At 30.8% G+C, this 20,401-nt stretch overlaps 1 protein-coding gene across 2 annotated transcripts in view; it reads right to left on the bottom strand.

Moving 5' to 3' along the window:
- Positions 1 to 2,199: 2,199 nt before the first annotated feature.
- LOC118197647 (uncharacterized) overlaps positions 2,200 to 20,401 on the bottom strand; it is a 50,336-nt gene continuing 32,134 nt past the window's right edge. The window contains exons 5-13 of one of the 2 annotated variants that reach the window (XM_035369185.2): positions 18,590 to 19,006; positions 17,890 to 17,941; positions 13,376 to 13,410; positions 8,467 to 8,514; positions 7,267 to 7,364; positions 7,022 to 7,151; positions 6,530 to 6,740; positions 5,432 to 5,698; positions 2,200 to 2,363 (exon numbers count right to left, since the gene is read on the bottom strand). In XM_035369185.2, the coding sequence (XP_035225076.1) occupies positions 2,336 to 2,363; positions 5,432 to 5,698; positions 6,530 to 6,740; positions 7,022 to 7,151; positions 7,267 to 7,364; positions 8,467 to 8,514; positions 13,376 to 13,410; positions 17,890 to 17,941; positions 18,590 to 19,006 (1,286 nt within the window). In that variant the 3' untranslated portion in view covers positions 2,200 to 2,335. The remainder of the gene's footprint in view (positions 2,364 to 5,431; positions 5,699 to 6,529; positions 6,741 to 7,021; positions 7,152 to 7,266; positions 7,365 to 8,466; positions 8,515 to 13,375; positions 13,411 to 17,889; positions 17,942 to 18,589; positions 19,007 to 20,401) is intronic. The other variant, XM_035369187.2, reaches the window with a different exon arrangement.

Raw genomic sequence — 20,401 nt, 5'->3', positions numbered from 1 at the left:
ATGTGGCCGCATTTCCTTTTCAATGTATCGATGAATTCCGTCATTGTTTAATATTCAACAAGCATCAGCAATCCACTAATTATTTATGCTTATGTATTATCTATATAACTGATATCAATTTAGACAGTTTCAATAGTTAGGAAAACCGCAGTTACTGGCAGTCCCTGTTCGAGCGCCATGTTAAAAATTTTTATCAACTTTGTACTATTAAAATTTTTTGATCATTAAATAGATAAGTGAAAGTTCACTTACCTTCTAAATAGGGCTGCCCTGAACTGCCTGCTTTTCCTTCTTCTCGGTATCCGTCTCTATGATGAACTTCGAAACACAGCTATAAACTTTTTAAGAAATTTTAATTCGTATGAAAGATATCTACAAAATATTTACAAGTTATAATGATTACAAGCATAATTTATACAGAGACGGTCTATCTTTATACATCTGTTAGATGCGTCAGCCGTTCAACTGATTACTTTTAGTCTCTTTCGCCAGAGGGCGTTCATGGAAGTAAAGTTCTAGTAAGCAAACGCAACACCTTCCAAACCATAGGTACAGCTGTTAGAAAGGTTGGTCGTGGCTGCCCCAGGAAAAACGGATATAGTGTCCTGCAGGTGAAAAGAGCCCGAAACCAGTCAGCAAATGTTTACATCAACAGGGCGACAAGTGCCATGGTGTACTATGTCCAGACACTTTCACAAAGGTGGCTGCCTATTCACTCGCTGTCCTGAACGGTCATCCCTTTGAAAGTTGGCATCAGCACCACGGTTTAGAATGGTGCAAGGAGCATAAAACCTGGACATCTCATCAAATGGAGTTGCACCCTCTTTACGGATGAGAGTTGTTTTAGTGCCAAAAGAGATTCTCAACGCCAATTGATTTGGGAAGAGGTTGGGACAGTTTCATCTCAGTAACATAAAAAGAGGCCATTACAGTGATCCTGGAGTTCTCACCTGCGGAGGCATTATGCTGAACAGGCAGACAGAAATCCAGACTTTTAACAGAGGTTCTATAACCAGAGATTGCTATTGCCAGGTGATTCTTCCTCATGTGTGTCTGCTCCGAAGTGAAATTTGAGCAGACCTTCGCTCTTATGGATGACAATGCATAGCCACACCGGTGCAGTTCAGAAGCTATTGGAAAGTGAAGATATCACTTGAATGGATTGGCCAGCATGTTACCCTGATCTAAATCCCACAGACCATGTGTGCAATGTTTTGGGGAGACGCATTGTGGCACGATTACATTTTCCGGGAAACACCCAACAACTGAAACAAATGCTGATTGAGGAATAGGAACTCTTACCTCGAGATCTGTTGGGACAATCTGGTGCTGAGAGAGAGTGCAAAGCAAACACTGCTGTAAAGAGAGGTCACATCCCATACTAAGGAACATCTGCTTGTTGTTCTTCCTCTTATACAGACAATCATGTGTAATAATGCTACGAGTTCAATAAAGCCTTTCTTTGTTTGATTCCATACTGTATGTATTGCATTCAATTTTGCACAACTATGCTTTCATCATCATTTAAATACAAAATGCTGTCTCTCATGGAGTTATGGCAAGTTGCTTTTAACTTTTGCACACCAATGTAAATTAAGACAATTCAGATCAGATGTTTTCAATAAGAAAAATTATGTCATTAATGCGACAAAATCAAATTTGTACAGCTAAATTTTAGAAATTCAATGAATTTAATATATTACTGGAAAACATTTTTTATAGGTAAGAGTTTAAAAATTAAACACAAGATTATGCATTAGCCATTTCATTAATACCACACCAAGTATGTATAATTACTATTGAAATCACTAAATGAATTTAAATATCAAACATTAATGACTGCTACAACATTATTAGTAAATTTAAGCAGCTGCATGAAAAAGATATTTAATGTACTATTAGCTCTTAAATTCAAAATTATACTTATCACTCTGCAATTCATACAGAAGTTCTTAAACTCCTACCAGTAATTTAATCAGGACAAAAACAACTTTATAACTTAAACATTTTAATAATTAAAAAACCTCAACAGATGGAGCCCAAATAAATTTCAGCCGAATGCAAGCTTATGACAAAGATAACAGTTGTATGAAAGTACATAATTTCTATCATATCAAGAAAAATAACCCTTTAAATTATTCTGAACAGTTTTAGAAGACTGTGTATTTATTGAGTAATAAACAGATAAAAACAATCAGGTACAGAAAAAGAAAATTTTATTAAAATTTACACAATGAAAAACTTAAATGATGACATCATGACAATGATAGTGCTTAGTAAGTCCATTTAATGAATTCAAAATTAATAAAATGCTTTCCACTATTCCACTAAATCATTAGTATGGTCTCTGTCTTCTGTCACCCCTGAAATAATAATAAAACAATTATTAGCATTGCCAAACATTACAATAAAAATATAAAATTTCTCACTCACTACTGACAAATTTTTCAAGAATATAAAACATGCTACTTTACAACAGAATGAGATAGTATTTAAAAGGTTTTTCATAAAATCCATTTACTGAAAACTCTGCGGCTGAAACTGACTTTTGGTTCAACAAGACTAGCACATGAATATAATAATCGAAATATTAAAAAATTACTGAAAATTCTAATATTAAAATTTTATTAATGCACAAAAAATTGTGAAGAATCGAGTTCCAGTTCTGAGTGCTGTCATATATAAGCTTCAAGTTATAATGGTGGATCTCCACTATTCGCCATTTAGGCAGATAGCACAGACAGCAAGTAAAATTCTGAGAACGACTGAATGAAGTTGGGAGCTGTATGTACTCCCGATGCTTTGCCGCAAAGCAGTCTCCACCATTACAGACTAAAGGCTGTGTCCCTGATTGTTCAGGAGTGTGTTTTTGGAGCTGTCCTGAGTAATACTGGCTAATAAATTGTACATTCATTCTTCATCGAGTGTTGTCGTCTATTACTACAAATCTACAAACCCGTCCCAAAATGCAACAATATAATAACTTAAATGATAATTCCAGAATGGATTAAGCATGATTTAATTCACAAAAATAAAAGGCGTTACTTATTATAGATATCACAAAGCTACAAATATGGCTGCTATGGTAAAAAAATTAGGCTTAGCCACTTAAACAATTTTTAAATTGCTGATAATTCTACAACTGTAACATGTCAGTTAATTAAAGGTATAAAAACGTTAACCAGAAGATAAGAACATACATTTTTAAAGTAAAATATACAATTTCCCAATACATAAGAATAAAAAAAAAAGAGCTCACAGAATAGTCAGTATACATATTTTGGGTGCAGCCAATTGCCACAAAAAGGGAGATTCACAACTACATGCTATAGCAATCCTATATACAAAATTTCAACATGCTGAGGCTCGCTTTTGAATTATGCAAGATATACAAGTACAGATGGAAGAGAAAAATCCCTTCTGAATCCATTTTAAATCAATTTTATAATTCATTTGGGAGGGAAAAGAGTCTTATTCTGTCATGCAAAAACATTGTTAAATTGCTTTCGATAGTAGTCAAACGGATATTTTCGTTGAAATATGGTAACCGGAATTTTCCGTTATTACAATACTTCCTTTACTTTGTACAAGGAAGTATAAATAAATAAAATTTTAGCCTAGCTTACCTTATCAAATTTTTACAAAAGTATACAGCATTTCTTTAACCATAAAGCAAAAGTTAGTTTAAGGGGATTGGTACCTTTTGAACAGGGTTGCCACGCTACCTGGAAAACCAAAGTCGGGGAACGTCATACGGCAATCCCAAAAAAAGCGAGTTTTGCGCCAATGTTGGAAGTGACCACTTTGTTGGCGAATTATGTATCGGTTGAGCGTCATTTGGGCAGCTGGTGTAGAGCCAATTTTCGCAGCGCCAATTGGATTGTCTTTTAGAAAGACAAAGCAAGTTTGGTTTCCAGTAACCTCGAGAATCCTAAGACTCGAATGTGCAGTGCATGTTGAACTAAAGAAAATGCCTCACCAAGAGATTTGGTGACAGAACCTGACGGCAAGAATTTTCCCCTCTGCGATGTATACAGAAAATTATGGAGCATGTGTTAGAAGAATAATTTATACTCAGATTTTCATACTTTTTTTTGCTCAAAATAACTACTCTCTATTAATTAATTTACTTGCACGATAAAAAATTTCCTTTTTCTTTAAAGTTTTATGTACTCTTGATAAACTTGACCTTCGTTGACAGATATTTCCTGCATAGCTGTTTCTCTCTACGTTAGAACAGAGCCATTCCTGTTGCAGAGAAGATTTATCTTAACAATACATATTTTTTATTCTAACCTTCATATATAGTACACACGACATTATGATGAGTAGTAACAACAGTTACCTCTCTCTGTCTCTGTTTAAGAAGGTGTTGGTCAGTAAACCGGTCATTTTGGTGTTGGCAGCATTTTTCAAAATTGTACCAAGGTCACAGCGAAGACTAGACTAGGATTTTACAAAATCTTTTAAACTTTTTTTTTTCATTTTGCAGTAAAATAAAATAAATAGTAATCAGTCATCTAGGCTAACGTTTAATATGACTATATTCACCAAAATATCATTGATTATTGTAATTCAATTTTTAAGTAACTAACTTCATTTTAATGTTATTTACATCATTTAATGTTCTTCTTTCCTCTAAATTTATTATTAGTTAATAATACTTTTAAATTTCAGGCAAATTTCTAAAACTAAATCTAGATGTTATGACATGCTATCACGAAATTGAACGCACATATTTTTGCTTATGTATGCCGCTAAATAAATATCTGAATTTATTTTAAAATATCATTAAATAGATTTCTTTCAGCTGCAAAATGTCTGCAAAAAAAAAAAAAAAAAAAAAAAACACTTTTTAATCCAAATTGGGCAGATTCTAATCTCAATCTTCAGTGGAGGAAACAATTATAGCTATAATAGTAATGCTTTCGAGATTATACATATAATAAGTCATACACAATTGGCAAATTTTTGTGTTTTCAAGTGGTACCATAAATTAATTTACATCTCAGCGCAGCCAACACGCACTATGCGGATAAGGATAGACTGGAATTTTCACTTTCATTACAACACCTTTTTGTGTTTGTGCCTTATCACAAATAATTTCAATTTTTGAAGCATAGCAAATTTGATTGATAATACACTTAGAAATATTTGCTGAGCTCAATATATATAAACTTGCCAATTTAAAGGTGAATTTTTCTCCCCAACTTCACTTTGTTTTTAAATCAGTTTATTTATGGAGTTTGCTGATAGTTGTAGTCTTATTTAATTACACCTTTTATTTACAGTGATTTTTAATAATTAAAGAAGTAGACTAGACTAGACTTGAAAATTTAGTTTCACAATTTTGGGTTACAGTCTTCTTGAAATGTAAATTTATGATTTTATTCATTTCTAATTGACCATGTATAGATATTTTATTACTTACCCTGGTCCCCCTCTCATAGGTCCACCACGACCAGGACCTCCACGTCCGCCACCAAAACCTCCACGGCCTCCCATTCCTGGAGGACCTCCTCTGCCACGTCCACCACGATCACCGCCACGTCCACCTCTCATTCCACTTCCTCTGCTACTTCCACCACCTGGGCCTCGTCCACTATCAGGAGGCAAACCACCTCCTACGCCTTCAGGTCTAGGCGCATGACACCTGTTACATTCCACTCTCCATGAGAAATTATTGTTTCCACAGTCTCTGAGAAAGCATAACATTTTCAATAAGAACAGTTAATGCATTCATATATGTAATCAATTAGCAATAAAAATTTCAAAAAGTAATCAGAGTAAAAGTTTAAATAATATAAAAAATACAAAAATTATTCCCTGCAAACCAAAATAGCAATGTAATTATATAAAATAAAAATATTAAATCAAATTCCAGATGTAATTTAATTTGTGCATGCACAATTTAATGTAATATAAATTTATAATCTGACTCTGTTAAGCGACAGCCACATTGATATTTGCATTATTTATTACAAGGACAAAACTGAATTTAACATTCTGCATAAAATTTTCTCAAAACTAACTTTTAAATATAGTAATTATGCATGCACTAATTCAAGGAGGCTTAACTTGAAAAAAGAACTTATTTTGCCCATAATGAACATTCCCATACAGTCAAATTATTATGGATATTCTGAAAATATCCATGTCAGCAACATAAAATTGGTCATCTTGCTATTTTAATAACATACCATTTTAAGTATTTTGCTAAGATACTGCTATCAAGACTATTATTCTACAATGTAAGTACTAGTGCAATTTTATAGAATTCAATGAATATCCATACTTATACACAAGGCTTTATGATGTAAATATGGCAAAATGACAGTAAATTTGTTACTATATTCTTATAGTTGAGATTACTATAAGAATTTTTAAGTAAAGGTTGATTGTTGAATGAAATTAAAATTATTTTCAATAAGAGAAATTAATATCAAAAATGTGATTACATTTAATAAGAGAATTAAAATTTTGAACACTCACATTACCACTAATGAATTAAAACATAAAAAGCACTTACGGATTAAGACATTTCCAGTCTCCATCACGACCTGATCCTCCAGAGCTTCTATCTCCTCCACCACCACGACCACCATCATCTCGACCTCGAGGTCCACCGCCTCGACCACCACCTCTGCCTCGTCCACCTGGACCCCCAGGTCCACCACCAAAAGGTTGTGATTTACGTTGTGCCAACTGCACATTGATTTTTTTGCCTTGGAAATCCTTTCCTAAGAATATATTATTTTATATATACCAAAAATGAAAACTGCACACATAACAGTCAGGAAACAAAGCTTTACATTAAAGTCATGCTTCTTTAATATTAGTACTCAGTTTTCTTTATGCTAATCTCAATGCAGGTTTGTCACCTGTTCACTATTAATTAATTCCTTACACATTATCTACTCAGCTCCTTATACATTTCAAAATTATATATGATATAAGATACATTAAGAAAAACTGAAAAAGAGCTGCACCTGAACTATTATGTTAAAACATCAAAAATTACCTCCAAACCAATTAATAGCAGAACTTGCAGTTGGGGGATCATCATATGTAATTGTAGCTTCTCCTTTACCTTTCCCCGTTAGCTTATCTTTATAGATCCATATTCTTTGCTTGCCAGTTCTCTTATCCATCTGTTTTAGAAAATTACCATATTAGAAATTTTAATTGGCCAACATTATTTATAACATAAATTGAAGCAGAATAAAGATTGGTCTGATCAACTATAATTAGCTAATTTATACTTACTTTGATTACACCAATAGCTCCAAAATAATTGGAGAGGTCATCCTCATTGACACCTTCGGGTAGGCCAGACACAAAAACTGTATCCTGAATCTCTTCACCTGAAAAATTATGAATTCATATGCAACGATTTCACGAGTTAAATATTATAAGAGCCTGGTATACTTGAAGAAACGTGATATCATTTCTTTGTACAAGGAGCCGAGTAAATAACTGTTCACACAACTGGTTATATATGATTACTAACTGAGAATTACAGCTTTTTCACAGCTTAATTTACAAATTCCAGTTTAATAATTAGTTAAATATGCAAACTTTTCCCCAAAATCATCCAACTGCAGAATAATTTTACTTTACCAGACACTCCTCTTTTTTTAAAACATTTATTATTTTAAACATTATAATTTTATGAACATTAGTGAACTTAAATCTACGAGCTTGGAATTTAATTTGTGAAATTATATATTAGGCTATTTTTAATGGTAACAAAAAAATGGTATGAACAAACACATAAAAAAATTTAACTTTAAATGAAACTATACTCCCTTTTCACGAAATTAAATACATAACTAAAAAAATGTTGAAACTTCCGATTCAATTTACTTTCATTACTGAGAAAAGGCAGAAGAATGATTTATTCACTAATTAAAAAATTACTGTTTCTCGAGCTTTTTCGTGTTATCTTTACAAAACATTTTAATTTTCAAATAAATTTTACTTTTATTAGCCACATAAAGAACAGTAATTACTTGGAATATTTATATTGTTAAAAAGTAACTATACAAAAAAAAAAGTTGGGGGCTTGCTAACTGAGAATTACAGCTTTTGCTGAAATTTTTAATATCAAGGACAATGTCATTAAATATAAATTAATGTTCTCCATAAACAATTAGCATTAAAAGGCAAGTTTGGAAACATTTTCTCAAGCTTAAAAGCACTCAATCATACATGTAAAAGAAATTTAAATCTTTTTAAAGCTTTGAAGAAATTTGTTAGACGCAGATAAACTAAACCTAAACACCACGAAACTCCACACTATATAATGAAATTGCCTTGTCTGCAATTCAGCTTAAATTCCCTCCAAGCAAGAGCAGAGCAGTGGCTATTTATACACACAATGTTTATAAGTATACCAGTAATACAAATGTCTTAACCATTCAAATATTATGAATAAGACAAAATGCTTGTGGAAAAAATAAGTACCTCCATAGTTTCCACCTCCACCATTGTACTGGAATCCTCCTCTACCTCCTAAAAAGATTACACAGTTATGTTACAAGTTACTAAAATACAATTCACTGAGTGTTTAGTTTTTTTAATTTTAGTAATAAAGTTGCTCCAGCATGGTCTTAAAAACAAGCACTTGCGGGAGGTGGGGCATTAAAATAGTGCATTTTTTAACAATTGATAGTTTAACCATGAGCAATTTTATTACTAACATAATGGCATAAAGTAATTTAAGATTGTAAAAATGTACTATTCTTATTATTCAAAACTTTAAATTAATGAGACTTTTTTAACTCTTAAAGAATTAAGGTTTTTATACAAATTTCAATACCAAAATATTATTTTATAAAAAGAAAATAATGTCATACGTAAACCTAACAGGATTCAAACAACACTCATGCAGAAATCTTCAACCACACAAATTGATGAAGAATGTTATTTTATTACAAATAAATCACACCAAAAAGTAGGAACTCTTTTTTTGAATTCAAACCATGCTGAAATCTAATTTGTAGTTGATTCATTCTACTTTCACATTTTATGTAATACAGAACAAAGTCCGTAATCCGGACTCGTCAGGACTTTGGCGATTTCAGATTATAGATCATCAATTTAAATCTGGTAAGATGGCATGCAGAAATTATACAATTAAAAATATGAAACCATAATTTATGAAATAAAGAGCAATTATGATCTAAAGAGTATCACAATTTACCAAAAAAAGCTTAATATTTATTTGTTTACTTTATTAAACATTTCTTTCAATGCAAGTTGTTTAAGTTGCTTCGTTTTTTGTTCTAATACTTTCTCTTTAATTCTATAAGCAGACATAATTTCTTGTTAAGTTACAAAGTTCCACTGTTCAAGTCCTGTAATTGCTGTGTAGAGAATACCGACTTGTCAATCGAAATTTTTTCATTTTCAATAACCTCTCTGTCACTTTCTTCACTATCGAAAACAGTATTTTCTGGGTTCGTTAATTGGGGCATTGTCGTTGCAATGAAAAACTGTTACATCATCTTCATTTATTACCACTTTTCCACATTTCTTTACAAAATCCAATAATTGGAAAATTTCACCTTTAGTTTGTGATGTCCAAAACGTTCAATTTCGCGGCTATCATCTTCATCGTCTTCACCATGAAATATGGTAGCTGGCCATAAATTATGCCAAGCATTTTATAACATATCTGGAGACACATCCTCCTAACGCGCAAACGTAAAGCATACAAAAAAAAGTTTTCGGCTTTGAGGTCCGGATTATAGATCATTCCAGATAACGGACTTTGTACTGTGCACTGTTTTTTTTTTTTTTTCAAACTTCCTTTTTTTTTTTTTTTTTAATCTTTAAACCACCTGGTAGATTTTCATATAAAAATTGCAGTGGCTATTCAGTGACTAAGAGAAAACATTACTACATGTCTCATTTATTAAATCCCAATATCTTGCCAACGGAAGTAAAAATCTCATACAGCAGTTTTTATGGATATCCAATGACCCCTGACAATACTTAAAAATAACTTGACAAAAATTGAAAATTAAACTTACAATACCAGAGGAATATGACAAAATTAAAAACATTTCCTCTGCAATAATGTATTATGTAAAACAATTCACCCGTTTTTTGAAAAATTTTTGTAGCAAAATTGAAAACACACAGCATCTAGCAAAAACTTTTAGAACTCAATATAAAAAATGCAGCACAGATATGAAATTATTTCATGTGTGCTATAATAAAACAACCTTCCAGTTGTTAAAGATCAACAAATTATACATCAACCTGTTATCACTTCAAACCCCTTCTAAAAACAGTTAAATTTTCACCATAACATATCCACTTATTTTTATTTCCAATTTTACATATTATGTCATCCTCTCCTATATAATATATGAAGTTTACTGCATTACAACAGATCCGATACTCATAGCCATAAATACTTTTGAAAGAATGGGTCAAATAACTGAATAAAATTACTGATTCCATGACTGCAAAAGTAATTAAAATACCATTTTATATTTGATTACACATTTCTCTGACATTATAAAACACTAGATGGTGGTGATTAAAATACATGCAAAATTTTGAACACGAAAGTAATGCTTAATAAATAAGCTACGATATTCCAAAGAAGTTAAATGTCACAAAAATATTTACAGTATGTTCTACTCTCCAACTCTATTAGAACACTTTCTTCCATACCATTCAAACAAAACTCAAGTTATCCTATTATTGCATATTTTATATGCAGACGTATGATCAAAGGTTAAGTGAATAGTAACAGTCTATGGGAAATATTTGTATTATTTTCCCATTTTTCTAATTGACTTAGAACAAACAGAACATATTACGAATTTGATTTGTAAGGGCAGATATGGCAGCTTTCTTTTCCCCCCTCCATGTGCAAAAGGAACTTTTATTAGTTCAGTGGCTTCAATACCAAGACAATACCTTGAACTTATGTCATAGATGGCAACTTTTAAATATTAGAAAACTCAAGTTTTTGCAGCAACTAAATTTTAAGCTCACTCCAAATTAGAAATCTGATTTTAAGCCAAACACATAAGCTACTAAACTACTTAAAACAATTTTAACACAAAAATTAAAATTTAGAATAACAAATTAAATATTAAGATATGGCTGGGGCTAATTTCATTCAATTTTGTATTTATTATTCTAATACTACTAAACCAGTAGGGAGGAAACATTTTATTTAGATAACTGCTTCTTAAACATAATAAATTTATTTAAAGAATTGTAATTTTAAGATGAACTAAAAGTACCATACTCTTTACAAATTTAAATACAACTGCCCACATTAATGTTAGTCTTCATAAAATGCTCTACAAATATAATTATCTACTGAAACACTTCAAACCGAATAAAAGTAGAAAAATTACTCTGAAAAACATATGGGGAAAAGATCTTAAAATGAGAGCTGATATAACATAGCTTTTAATCATCAAAATTTCCTTTACAGCATATGCTTTTTCTTTGACAGTTAACTTTACACGGCTGGCATTTGAAAGAGAGAATCAGATATATTAAGAATTGAGTCTTGGAGATTCACCAGAACGCTTGGATATGCAAGAACAAATCTGGAGTCTACCGATTTTACCAGGAATGTTGGCATCTCTAACAACAAGATTTTGTTACATATTTAACAGCCATCATACATATCAGTTTTTTACTTATCTGGTTTTTTTTTTGTGTTTTTTTTTTTTTGATAAATCCATGAAAAATTATAGATGCCACTAGACATGTGGATACATAATGCGATTTTCCCGATACACCATAGACAATTTTGACCAAAATTTTTTATAAAGCACAATAACACAGAAATATATTCCATCCATTTACTATAAGCGATATTTAATATGTTATTTCCATAAGGTAGAACTATAATTTGTATGCTTTTTTCATCTAATACATCAGTCATGAAAATCAAATTTGCAGTAACACAAGTGCTCTCGGTAATTGTGCAGAGACTTAAGTTCATATATTCAGATATATTTCAACATTTATGAATGACATCTTTCAAATTTTATGGGCACTATTTCAAAGACTTACAATCCCCCTTATTTAAATGCAACTGGTGTGCAACCGTATATGTAAATTTTCCCAAAAGCTTCAAAATTTCATAAGAATATATATAGTTTATGACTTTGGGAAAAGCTTTTTTATGAAAGGAAGACCACAGCCAAAATACAGCTATACATTTTAAAGAATTTGATAAATGAGAACCTAGGTGTCACATACGCAATTAAAAAAACAAAAACATTCAAAACCAGATTGTGTTATGACAACATTCTGAATAGTTGACTTTGTAAAAATATTTTTAATTCATAAAATTTAATTACTATTAACAATATATTAAAACTGAAAAATAAAAAATTCCACATATTTGAATCACATTACAAATAAAATCAAAAATAAATCTTACTAAAACTGTTTTTCAACTTTAAAAGAAAAAAAAGTTTGAAAAATTTAATTATACATATCTTATTTAAATCAATTACAAATTTAGCTTCCATATGAATATGCTTATGAGATAGCTGCCAACCTCGAAAATGGAAAACTGAAAATTTGCAGGTTTTCCCAAACATTTGGGGAAGGAGTGACCACCAAATCGATTTAAATTTGCTTTATGCATGACTCAAGTTACTCAATTATTTATGATTTCTACATAAAATATATTCATATTTAATTAGAAATTCTGAATATTATGTTCCTTGCTTGTTTCATTATGCAATTTTCTTATACTTGCAGACCGAGAAAATTCCGAGTAAGGAAGGGAAGCTGTAATTTATCAAAGCACACAATGAAAACTACACTTAGCAATGTACATACTCTGATGTAAACAAATATCTTATTACACTGGTTGATTCTTCTCAGAAATTTCTACAAATGTCTACTGGAAACTAAGACAGTTTCATATCAAATACAATTTAATAAAAGTTACACCGAAAATCATTAGCGGCAGATAAATAATAATTTGTATAATTTAATTTTTTTAATTCAATAAATTTCATTTATTGCTGAAAAACAAGAACCAGGAGTTTCATGATTTTCCAAGAGACATGATGAAAACCTGAGGAGTTGGCAGCTATGCAATATGTGTTACTAAATGATTAAATTTAAAAATATTAAACTAATGATACAGAAAATGTTTCGATTATGATAAAACTAGCATGCAACACCTTTTGTTTACTGAGAACATTGAAATAAATAATTTCTACTCAAAATCTGATATGAAAATTGTAATGGCAGAGATGAAACAGATGATCAACATTAGACATTAAAATCTAACCAATTACGTATTCTTAAAAATAAAAATGACGAACAAGAGTAAATGAACTTTTATCGGACCACACTGTGGCACCGTTACCTTTATTGAAACCTCCCCGGCCAGGACCTTGGTTACTAAAAACGAAGCAGAATCAGTGTAAGCATAACTTCATAACTTGACAACTTCAAGATGACTTCACTCATTTAACTTCAACACTTTATGGAGGGTGTTTAAAAACACCTCACTGAATGAATAACTAGTAAAACAAGCTGCTTGGCAGTGAAATACAGAAAACTGATAATGAATTTTTGAATACAAATGAGTTAATGACACATGCAAAAATGTCTACATATTATGTTTTAAAGAGAATGATCTTCAGGTTCATTAAGACAAAAAATTAAACAAAGAAAACTTCATATTACAAATGAGTTGAAATTTTTAAATATAAGTTCTAAAATTCATTAAGTGAAAAAGTTACGAACCTTTAAGCATTAGAAATCAGATTAATGTTTAATGTAATGAATTGTATTGTGCTGGAAAACTTACCAATACAAACCCATACACATCTTCTTGCAGGAAAATTTGGTTTTTTACAGTTCAGATCTAAGATTATTATTATTATTATTTTACCTTGGGAATGAAGTCCCTAACTCGACTCCACCCCCTTTTTTTCCTTTCAATGATTCATGATATTTAAGAGAGAATTTTGTTGATTTTGCAAAATGAATACAATTTACAATACACAACTGAATTTCATTGGTTTTCTTACTGATGCCCCATTTTTAACAGGCACAAACTAATATTTTAAATAAGCACACTGTTCAAAGTTCAGGGAGAGTAAGTTTATGAAAAGAAAGAAGTAAAAGTTTATCAAAGAATTTATAAATTAATACATTATAAATATATAAGAAATTATTAAATTTTAATTATGGCAATCATTAACAATTATTAAAGTTAACTAATCAATAGCTGTAACGAAAGAGTGAAGGTCATATTAGGATATTCTGTACAAAGAATTTTCATGCATATTATAAAATTATGTATTTTAATAACCTATTAAAGACTTGAAACAGAAAGATTGTTCCTATCACCAGATAAATATACAGGAATAAATAATAAACCTTTTACTTTTTTGTTAAGTATCAGATATTTTAACATGGCTGTAGTGAATAAATATTATACACAAACTTTGCAAAACCAAGAGTGAGGTACAAAATGTATTAAATCTTAATATCAATAAAAAATAGCTCCTGGACATCATAAATTACACATTTAGATTTCTTACATTCTTTTAACCACTAAAGTTTAGAGAATACCATCTCATCAGTCCAAATAATGAAATTCGTACCATTTTCACACTTCAGAAATAATGAAAGTAAATGCATCTGTAATGTTCACATGTGTATAACAAAACTGCAAAGTTTGACATCAAGAGAAACATGGGTGATGTTACATTCCCAGATGTGGCAAAACTGAAATGACTCAAAACCCAGTTATGGTCACACAGTTATGAGGATTTTTTCTTTAAAAACTTCACTATATTTTATATCAAGTAAATCAACTTCTAATCCATCTAATACAAAAATTGAATTATTATTGCACTAGAAGAATAGAAGCTTAATAATTTTACAACAAAAGAAACAATGCATAACAACCCCTATACATTAAACACACTAAATTTTACTTTAAAATGAAAGTTATCATAATACCTTCACCAGTACAATAAAACTGACATGGTAACTAATAAAAGAATAAAGATTCAAATTATTTTTCTTTTCAAGTAAAAAAATAACACCAGTTAGAACCACAAATTGAACAAAATACTGTATGTTAGCATAAGAAAATTTCTTATTTTCCTATTAGAAAACACTGAAAAAAATATACCAAAAATTTTAAAAATGAGTCTTTAAAGACTTTAATTTTATTTAATTTTAATTCTTTTATTTTTAAAGAAATATCAAGAGCAAAATAATGGAGTAGCTGAAGGTTCAGACAAAGAGTTTGCCGCAATACTTCCTACAATGAAAAAAAGGCAGTAATAACAGAGGGAACCATTTTTAACACGATTCTATTTTAAGTACCTGAATAAAGTTAAATCAAGTCTTTTACATACTTTTATGCAAAAACTTTCTAGGCAGAAAATGTACATTTTAATGTGTTGCTACTTTAAAAGCCAGTAATTCAAACCTATACATGCTGCATTAAATATATATGTGTGTGTGTGTGTGTGTGTTAAGTATGTATAATTCATTATTCAAAATGCAAAATTAAATAGCTGGATGTAATTTTTTAATTAATACATAACTTTAAAGTAGGTTTAAAAGCAACTTTAAGTTGATGTGTGCACCAAATGCTTGTGTATTTCAGTAGTTTTCTTTTGACTAGTAGCAGCATTTGATGGGAAACTAATGGGAAAATACAGAAATCTTCCTACTAATATATGATATAAATAGCTCGAACAAAATAAAGTGAATACCAATTTAGTAAATATTTACTCCCCCCCAAAAAATTACAGCATATTTTTTAAGAATGGCTCGCAATCATAGCTACTAAAGCAAGCAATAATTTGCTCAACAAAATAAAATGCATTTTGTTCTTTTTTCTACACATAATTTTAGTCATTAGTTAAATCTTTGTATATAAAAACATGAACATACACAATCTTTTAAATCAATACCTACATGTGCATGCACTTTTTTTTTTTTTTTTTAAAGAGCAGATTTCACTAACGCACAAACACACAAAAAAAGATAAAAACTTGCTATGTCAGAATGCCTGTACATCTCCAGCAAATAAATGCCCACTCACTGAAATTAAATCTGAATTGCCTCAATGAGAAAATTTTCAGAAGATAAATACCACAGGAAAGATTTTTTTTCTTTTTTCAATACAAAAATTCTTTAATCATTTTCTTATAACTGTAACAACAATCATTTTTCCCTTTCTAAAAAAGAAGCACCATTACTTTGTTCATAGCAGTTGTCATGTACACCTGATTTTATTAATTAGTTTATATGCCATCAAAAATGCTATATTAGTTTAATCATAGTTTTAACAACACTGCATTTCGAAGAGCTATCATGATAGCTGACATTATTTCAGTAGAACTCCATCAGTATACTTATGTACTTGCTTGGAGTAGTTGCACACAACTAGTCAGCTATGCGTTTAATTAAGCAAATGCGAGAACATAATAATGCATAAAAACACATACGAGAATACAATAATTTGCCAATCAAGTGATGTAGATGACATTCTTATGCTGCAGAAAATAACACAAGCAAGTAAATTCTGCTCTTCTTTTTGGAACATTCTACATTCCTACAATTAAACACATAATAATGTATTCTAAAAATGCATTTGCAGGGCAATAAGAAGGTTCTAGAAACTGGAGCACCAATGTAAAATTTTCAGCTTCGAACATTAATACATTTAACAGGGCAAGAGAGTGTACTAGCTGCTAGCTTATCTGAAGCTTTATAATGAATTTTGGCAATAATAAATCCAAACTTCACACATTTCTTAAATTTAAAACTCGATGAGTATGGAATATCTTCATAACAAGTTAACTTAAAAATACAGAGAATTTGGAAAACAACAATTTTATATTACCCACCCAGAGCAAACCTTTTAATGAGAATAAAATTAGCAAATTTTAGTTAGCCTTTGGCAACTTATAATGTGTTAAGTTAATGTATATAATCATTTAACAGGACTTAATATATAAAAATTGGAATCTTCAATTTCAAGAGATAACCTTTTCTTAACTGTTGTTATTCATCTTTTGGGAAAAAGGGTCTTATTTCTGCAGTTCAAATAAGTTCAACAGTATATGCTATATAATCCAATGATTTGGGATTCCTATGAAGAAACCACAGCAGCTTTAGGATTTTAAGCGTGACTAAGCCTTAGGAGGGGGAGAAGTATACACTATAGCAAATAGATGGGCAATTTCAAGAATCTATCTATAGCTTGGAAGCAGCTTAACAGACCGACACTTCACAAATTACAAGAGAAAACCAGATCCTAAGAATTTATACAATGGAATAACCAAATGCACGAGTGCCAGTTCTATGCTTTTATCTTTAAAGGAAAAGTGAAACTGACAGTATATAAAATCATGATATGCAATGCATGGAAACCAAGAGGTATAACTTTTATGAAGTTTTTTTCAAAAGAACTTTTCAAATGCATTTCACCTACATAACATTTCTTGGGCAATTTATAGTCAAACCCTAGTGAAGACCACAATCTTATAAAAATTTATAGTCTAGCAAAAACCACACTTGACATACACACAGAAGAAACCTCGCCCAAAATGAATCATAATTGCATTATCATGAATACAGCTTATGTTTTACTCAAACTGGACATGTAAAATACTAGCTCTTAACACACAGCAATTCAGCACAGCATTTACTTCTAAAAAAATTATAAATAGGCTCTACTAGTATTTGACAACAAAAAGCTTAATACCACATGAATTTTTTGACAACTAAAATTCCCCAAACAAGATTTGCAAATGCAAAAAGATTAGTTTCACAGATATCAAATCCATCTAAATTTTGACAACTAAATTAGGAATTATTTATAGAAAAGTATTTCACACTCACCCATAGCCACCACCTCCTCCTCGGCTGCCTCTATCATATCCTCCTGGACCTCCTTAACAAAAATAGACATGTCATGCAATTACAAAGTAATCAACATTAATGTAAACATTAGAATTATCACTATTATAAATTTAACAAACAATAATAAGAAAGTGATAAATCACTAGCTATAGAAGACATACACATTAAAGCAAGAAATTTATCAGTTACTCTTTGCAAGTATATACAGTACAGAAAATATAATTTGGAAATATTAGCCTAAATATATATTTAAAACAGCTCATGGAAGATGCTTTACTGTTAGGAGTACCTAATGAAATTGTTTCCATGCAGTTTAAACCATGCTTAAGAGATGGAGAAAAGGAAGAAGACATAAGGCAAGTTATAAAGGCAAAAATTACAGCAGATTCACCATTTAAATCTGCTAATAAAAATACTCATGCACAGTATACTTTTTGAAAACAAGAAAAAAAAAAGGAAAGAAATCCAAGCATTTCCAAAAATGCATCTTTTTAACAGCCACCACCAAATCAATTATTCCAATTATATAAACAAGTTCTACAATATCCAAAACATTATGTTGTCAGAAAAAAATTATACCAAGAATACTTTTTCAAGAAATCCATTCATGAATACAAATGAATTCTCTTTCATCATGACTGTTACAAAAAACGTTATATCTTTTCATCACAATCTTTACCTTGAAATCCACCTCTTCCACCACCAGGTCCACCATAGCCCATGGGAGGGCCTCCATATCCATCAGTACCTGGACCTCCAGCCATAGGTCCAGGACCACTAGGTGGCATTGGTCCACCATATCCACCAGGTGGACGATTATAATCTCCAGCAGGAGGGCCACCATAACCTCCAGGTGGTGGTGGCATGCCATGACCAGGGGGTCCTTGAGATGGTGGGCCAACAGGCGGTACAGTTGAAGCACCAGTTGATGGAGGAGCACCAGCACCATATGCAGGAGTTGGTGGAGCAGCAGACGAACCTACACCACTGCTGGGAGGCTGGCTACCATAGCCTGTAGGTGCAGAGCCACCATATGAACCATAGCCTGGAGAACCTGAATAAGCTGACTGGCTCTGTGGAGCTGATGCAGAATAGCCTATAGAAGCAGAAGACGATGCAATTTCATTGTAGGCAAAAAAAAAAAATATTTCAAAGCCATCCTGCCATATGTATTAATAGGTGCAGGAAATCCTGCTTACATAGCAGGTACGATTGTTGCTGAAGATTAATTTTTCAAAACTTGTGCATGGAATATAAAACTAGAATTAACTTGCACTATCTTTAAAACACAGCCAAAACTTTCTTTCAAAAGTTTGCAAGGAAGCATTAAATAGGCAAAAGCCAAAGATGGAAATTATCAGCAAAACATGAACAATTCATTCCCTTTGCACCTCAAAATACATAAGACATTCAGGAATTTATTCACAAATATTTAGCACATACATAAACTGTCTACAGAAAGACAGTAATTCTTTTCAACTACAAGAAGCAGAAAATTCTTTATGGACAACACATTAAGAATTTCAAGCAATTTTATACACAGTATCTAAATATTTATGATTTTTAGGGCTTTTCATAAGATATATAAGCATTGGCTGCCTATTTCACATACTGCACCTTCATTCTATTAATGTTTAACAACCTTAAAGAATGTGCATGCCTTTCATCTCAGGAGTGAATTTCTTAAAACTAAAGGACTCTTACAAATAGAATTAACCTGTAATAACTTTTTTGTTTAAGCTAAAATTATGAAAATTTTCATCACTGAGTAAAATTCGCTTTTAATCCTAGCAATGTTTCATTCCAACAGAGGTAATACTCAGAAATCTTAAAGGATAATGTCATGTTATTTCACCTAGGAGTACCTAAAACTTTGCTCACAAAAATTCTATATGGCTCGGTACTTGAGCGCAAGTTTACCCAAAAAAAAAAAAAAAAAAGGTTGTTAAATAAGATATTTTAGCTTATTAAATCAAATGTATAAAAAACCAAATTAAAGTACTCAAATATTTTATTGCAAAAACTGCAATAAATCAACATATGATTTCTTGTTAATTACAAAAGTGTGATATGACTTATGTTAAATAAAACCCAAGAGAAAATTTGAATCTAAACAAATACCACAAAATTAAAGAACCTTTACTAATTTATGCCACTTGTGATCAACACAACACGCATTACATTATTAGAATTATTTAGTGTCTTGCATTATTAAAATTCAAAAGAATTGCTTAAAAATTGATATTTTTTAATAATAATAAATTTGCAAGAGAAATATTTAATAAATTTAAACATCCTTTAATCATGATGAAAATCTAAACAAAAAATATTTAAGTAGCCCTATGCTTAGCCATATATGTGTCCTTGATAATGCAGCACTGGTGTTATCTTTCACGGTAAAGAAAGATGCTTATAAGAGCAGGAAAGGGGAAAAAAGAACACATTTAATTTTTTTTAATTAAAGCCACTTTTCATACTTGCATTTAATTAA

The sequence above is a fragment of the Stegodyphus dumicola genome, chromosome 8, assembly GCF_044657685.1.
Source record: "Stegodyphus dumicola isolate Sdum_Otavi_A_Nest chromosome 8, ASM4465768v1".
NCBI lineage: Eukaryota > Metazoa > Arthropoda > Arachnida > Araneae > Eresidae > Stegodyphus > Stegodyphus dumicola.
Note: the sequence above shows the minus strand (reverse complement) of the source record. Positions and strands in the feature narration are given on the sequence as shown.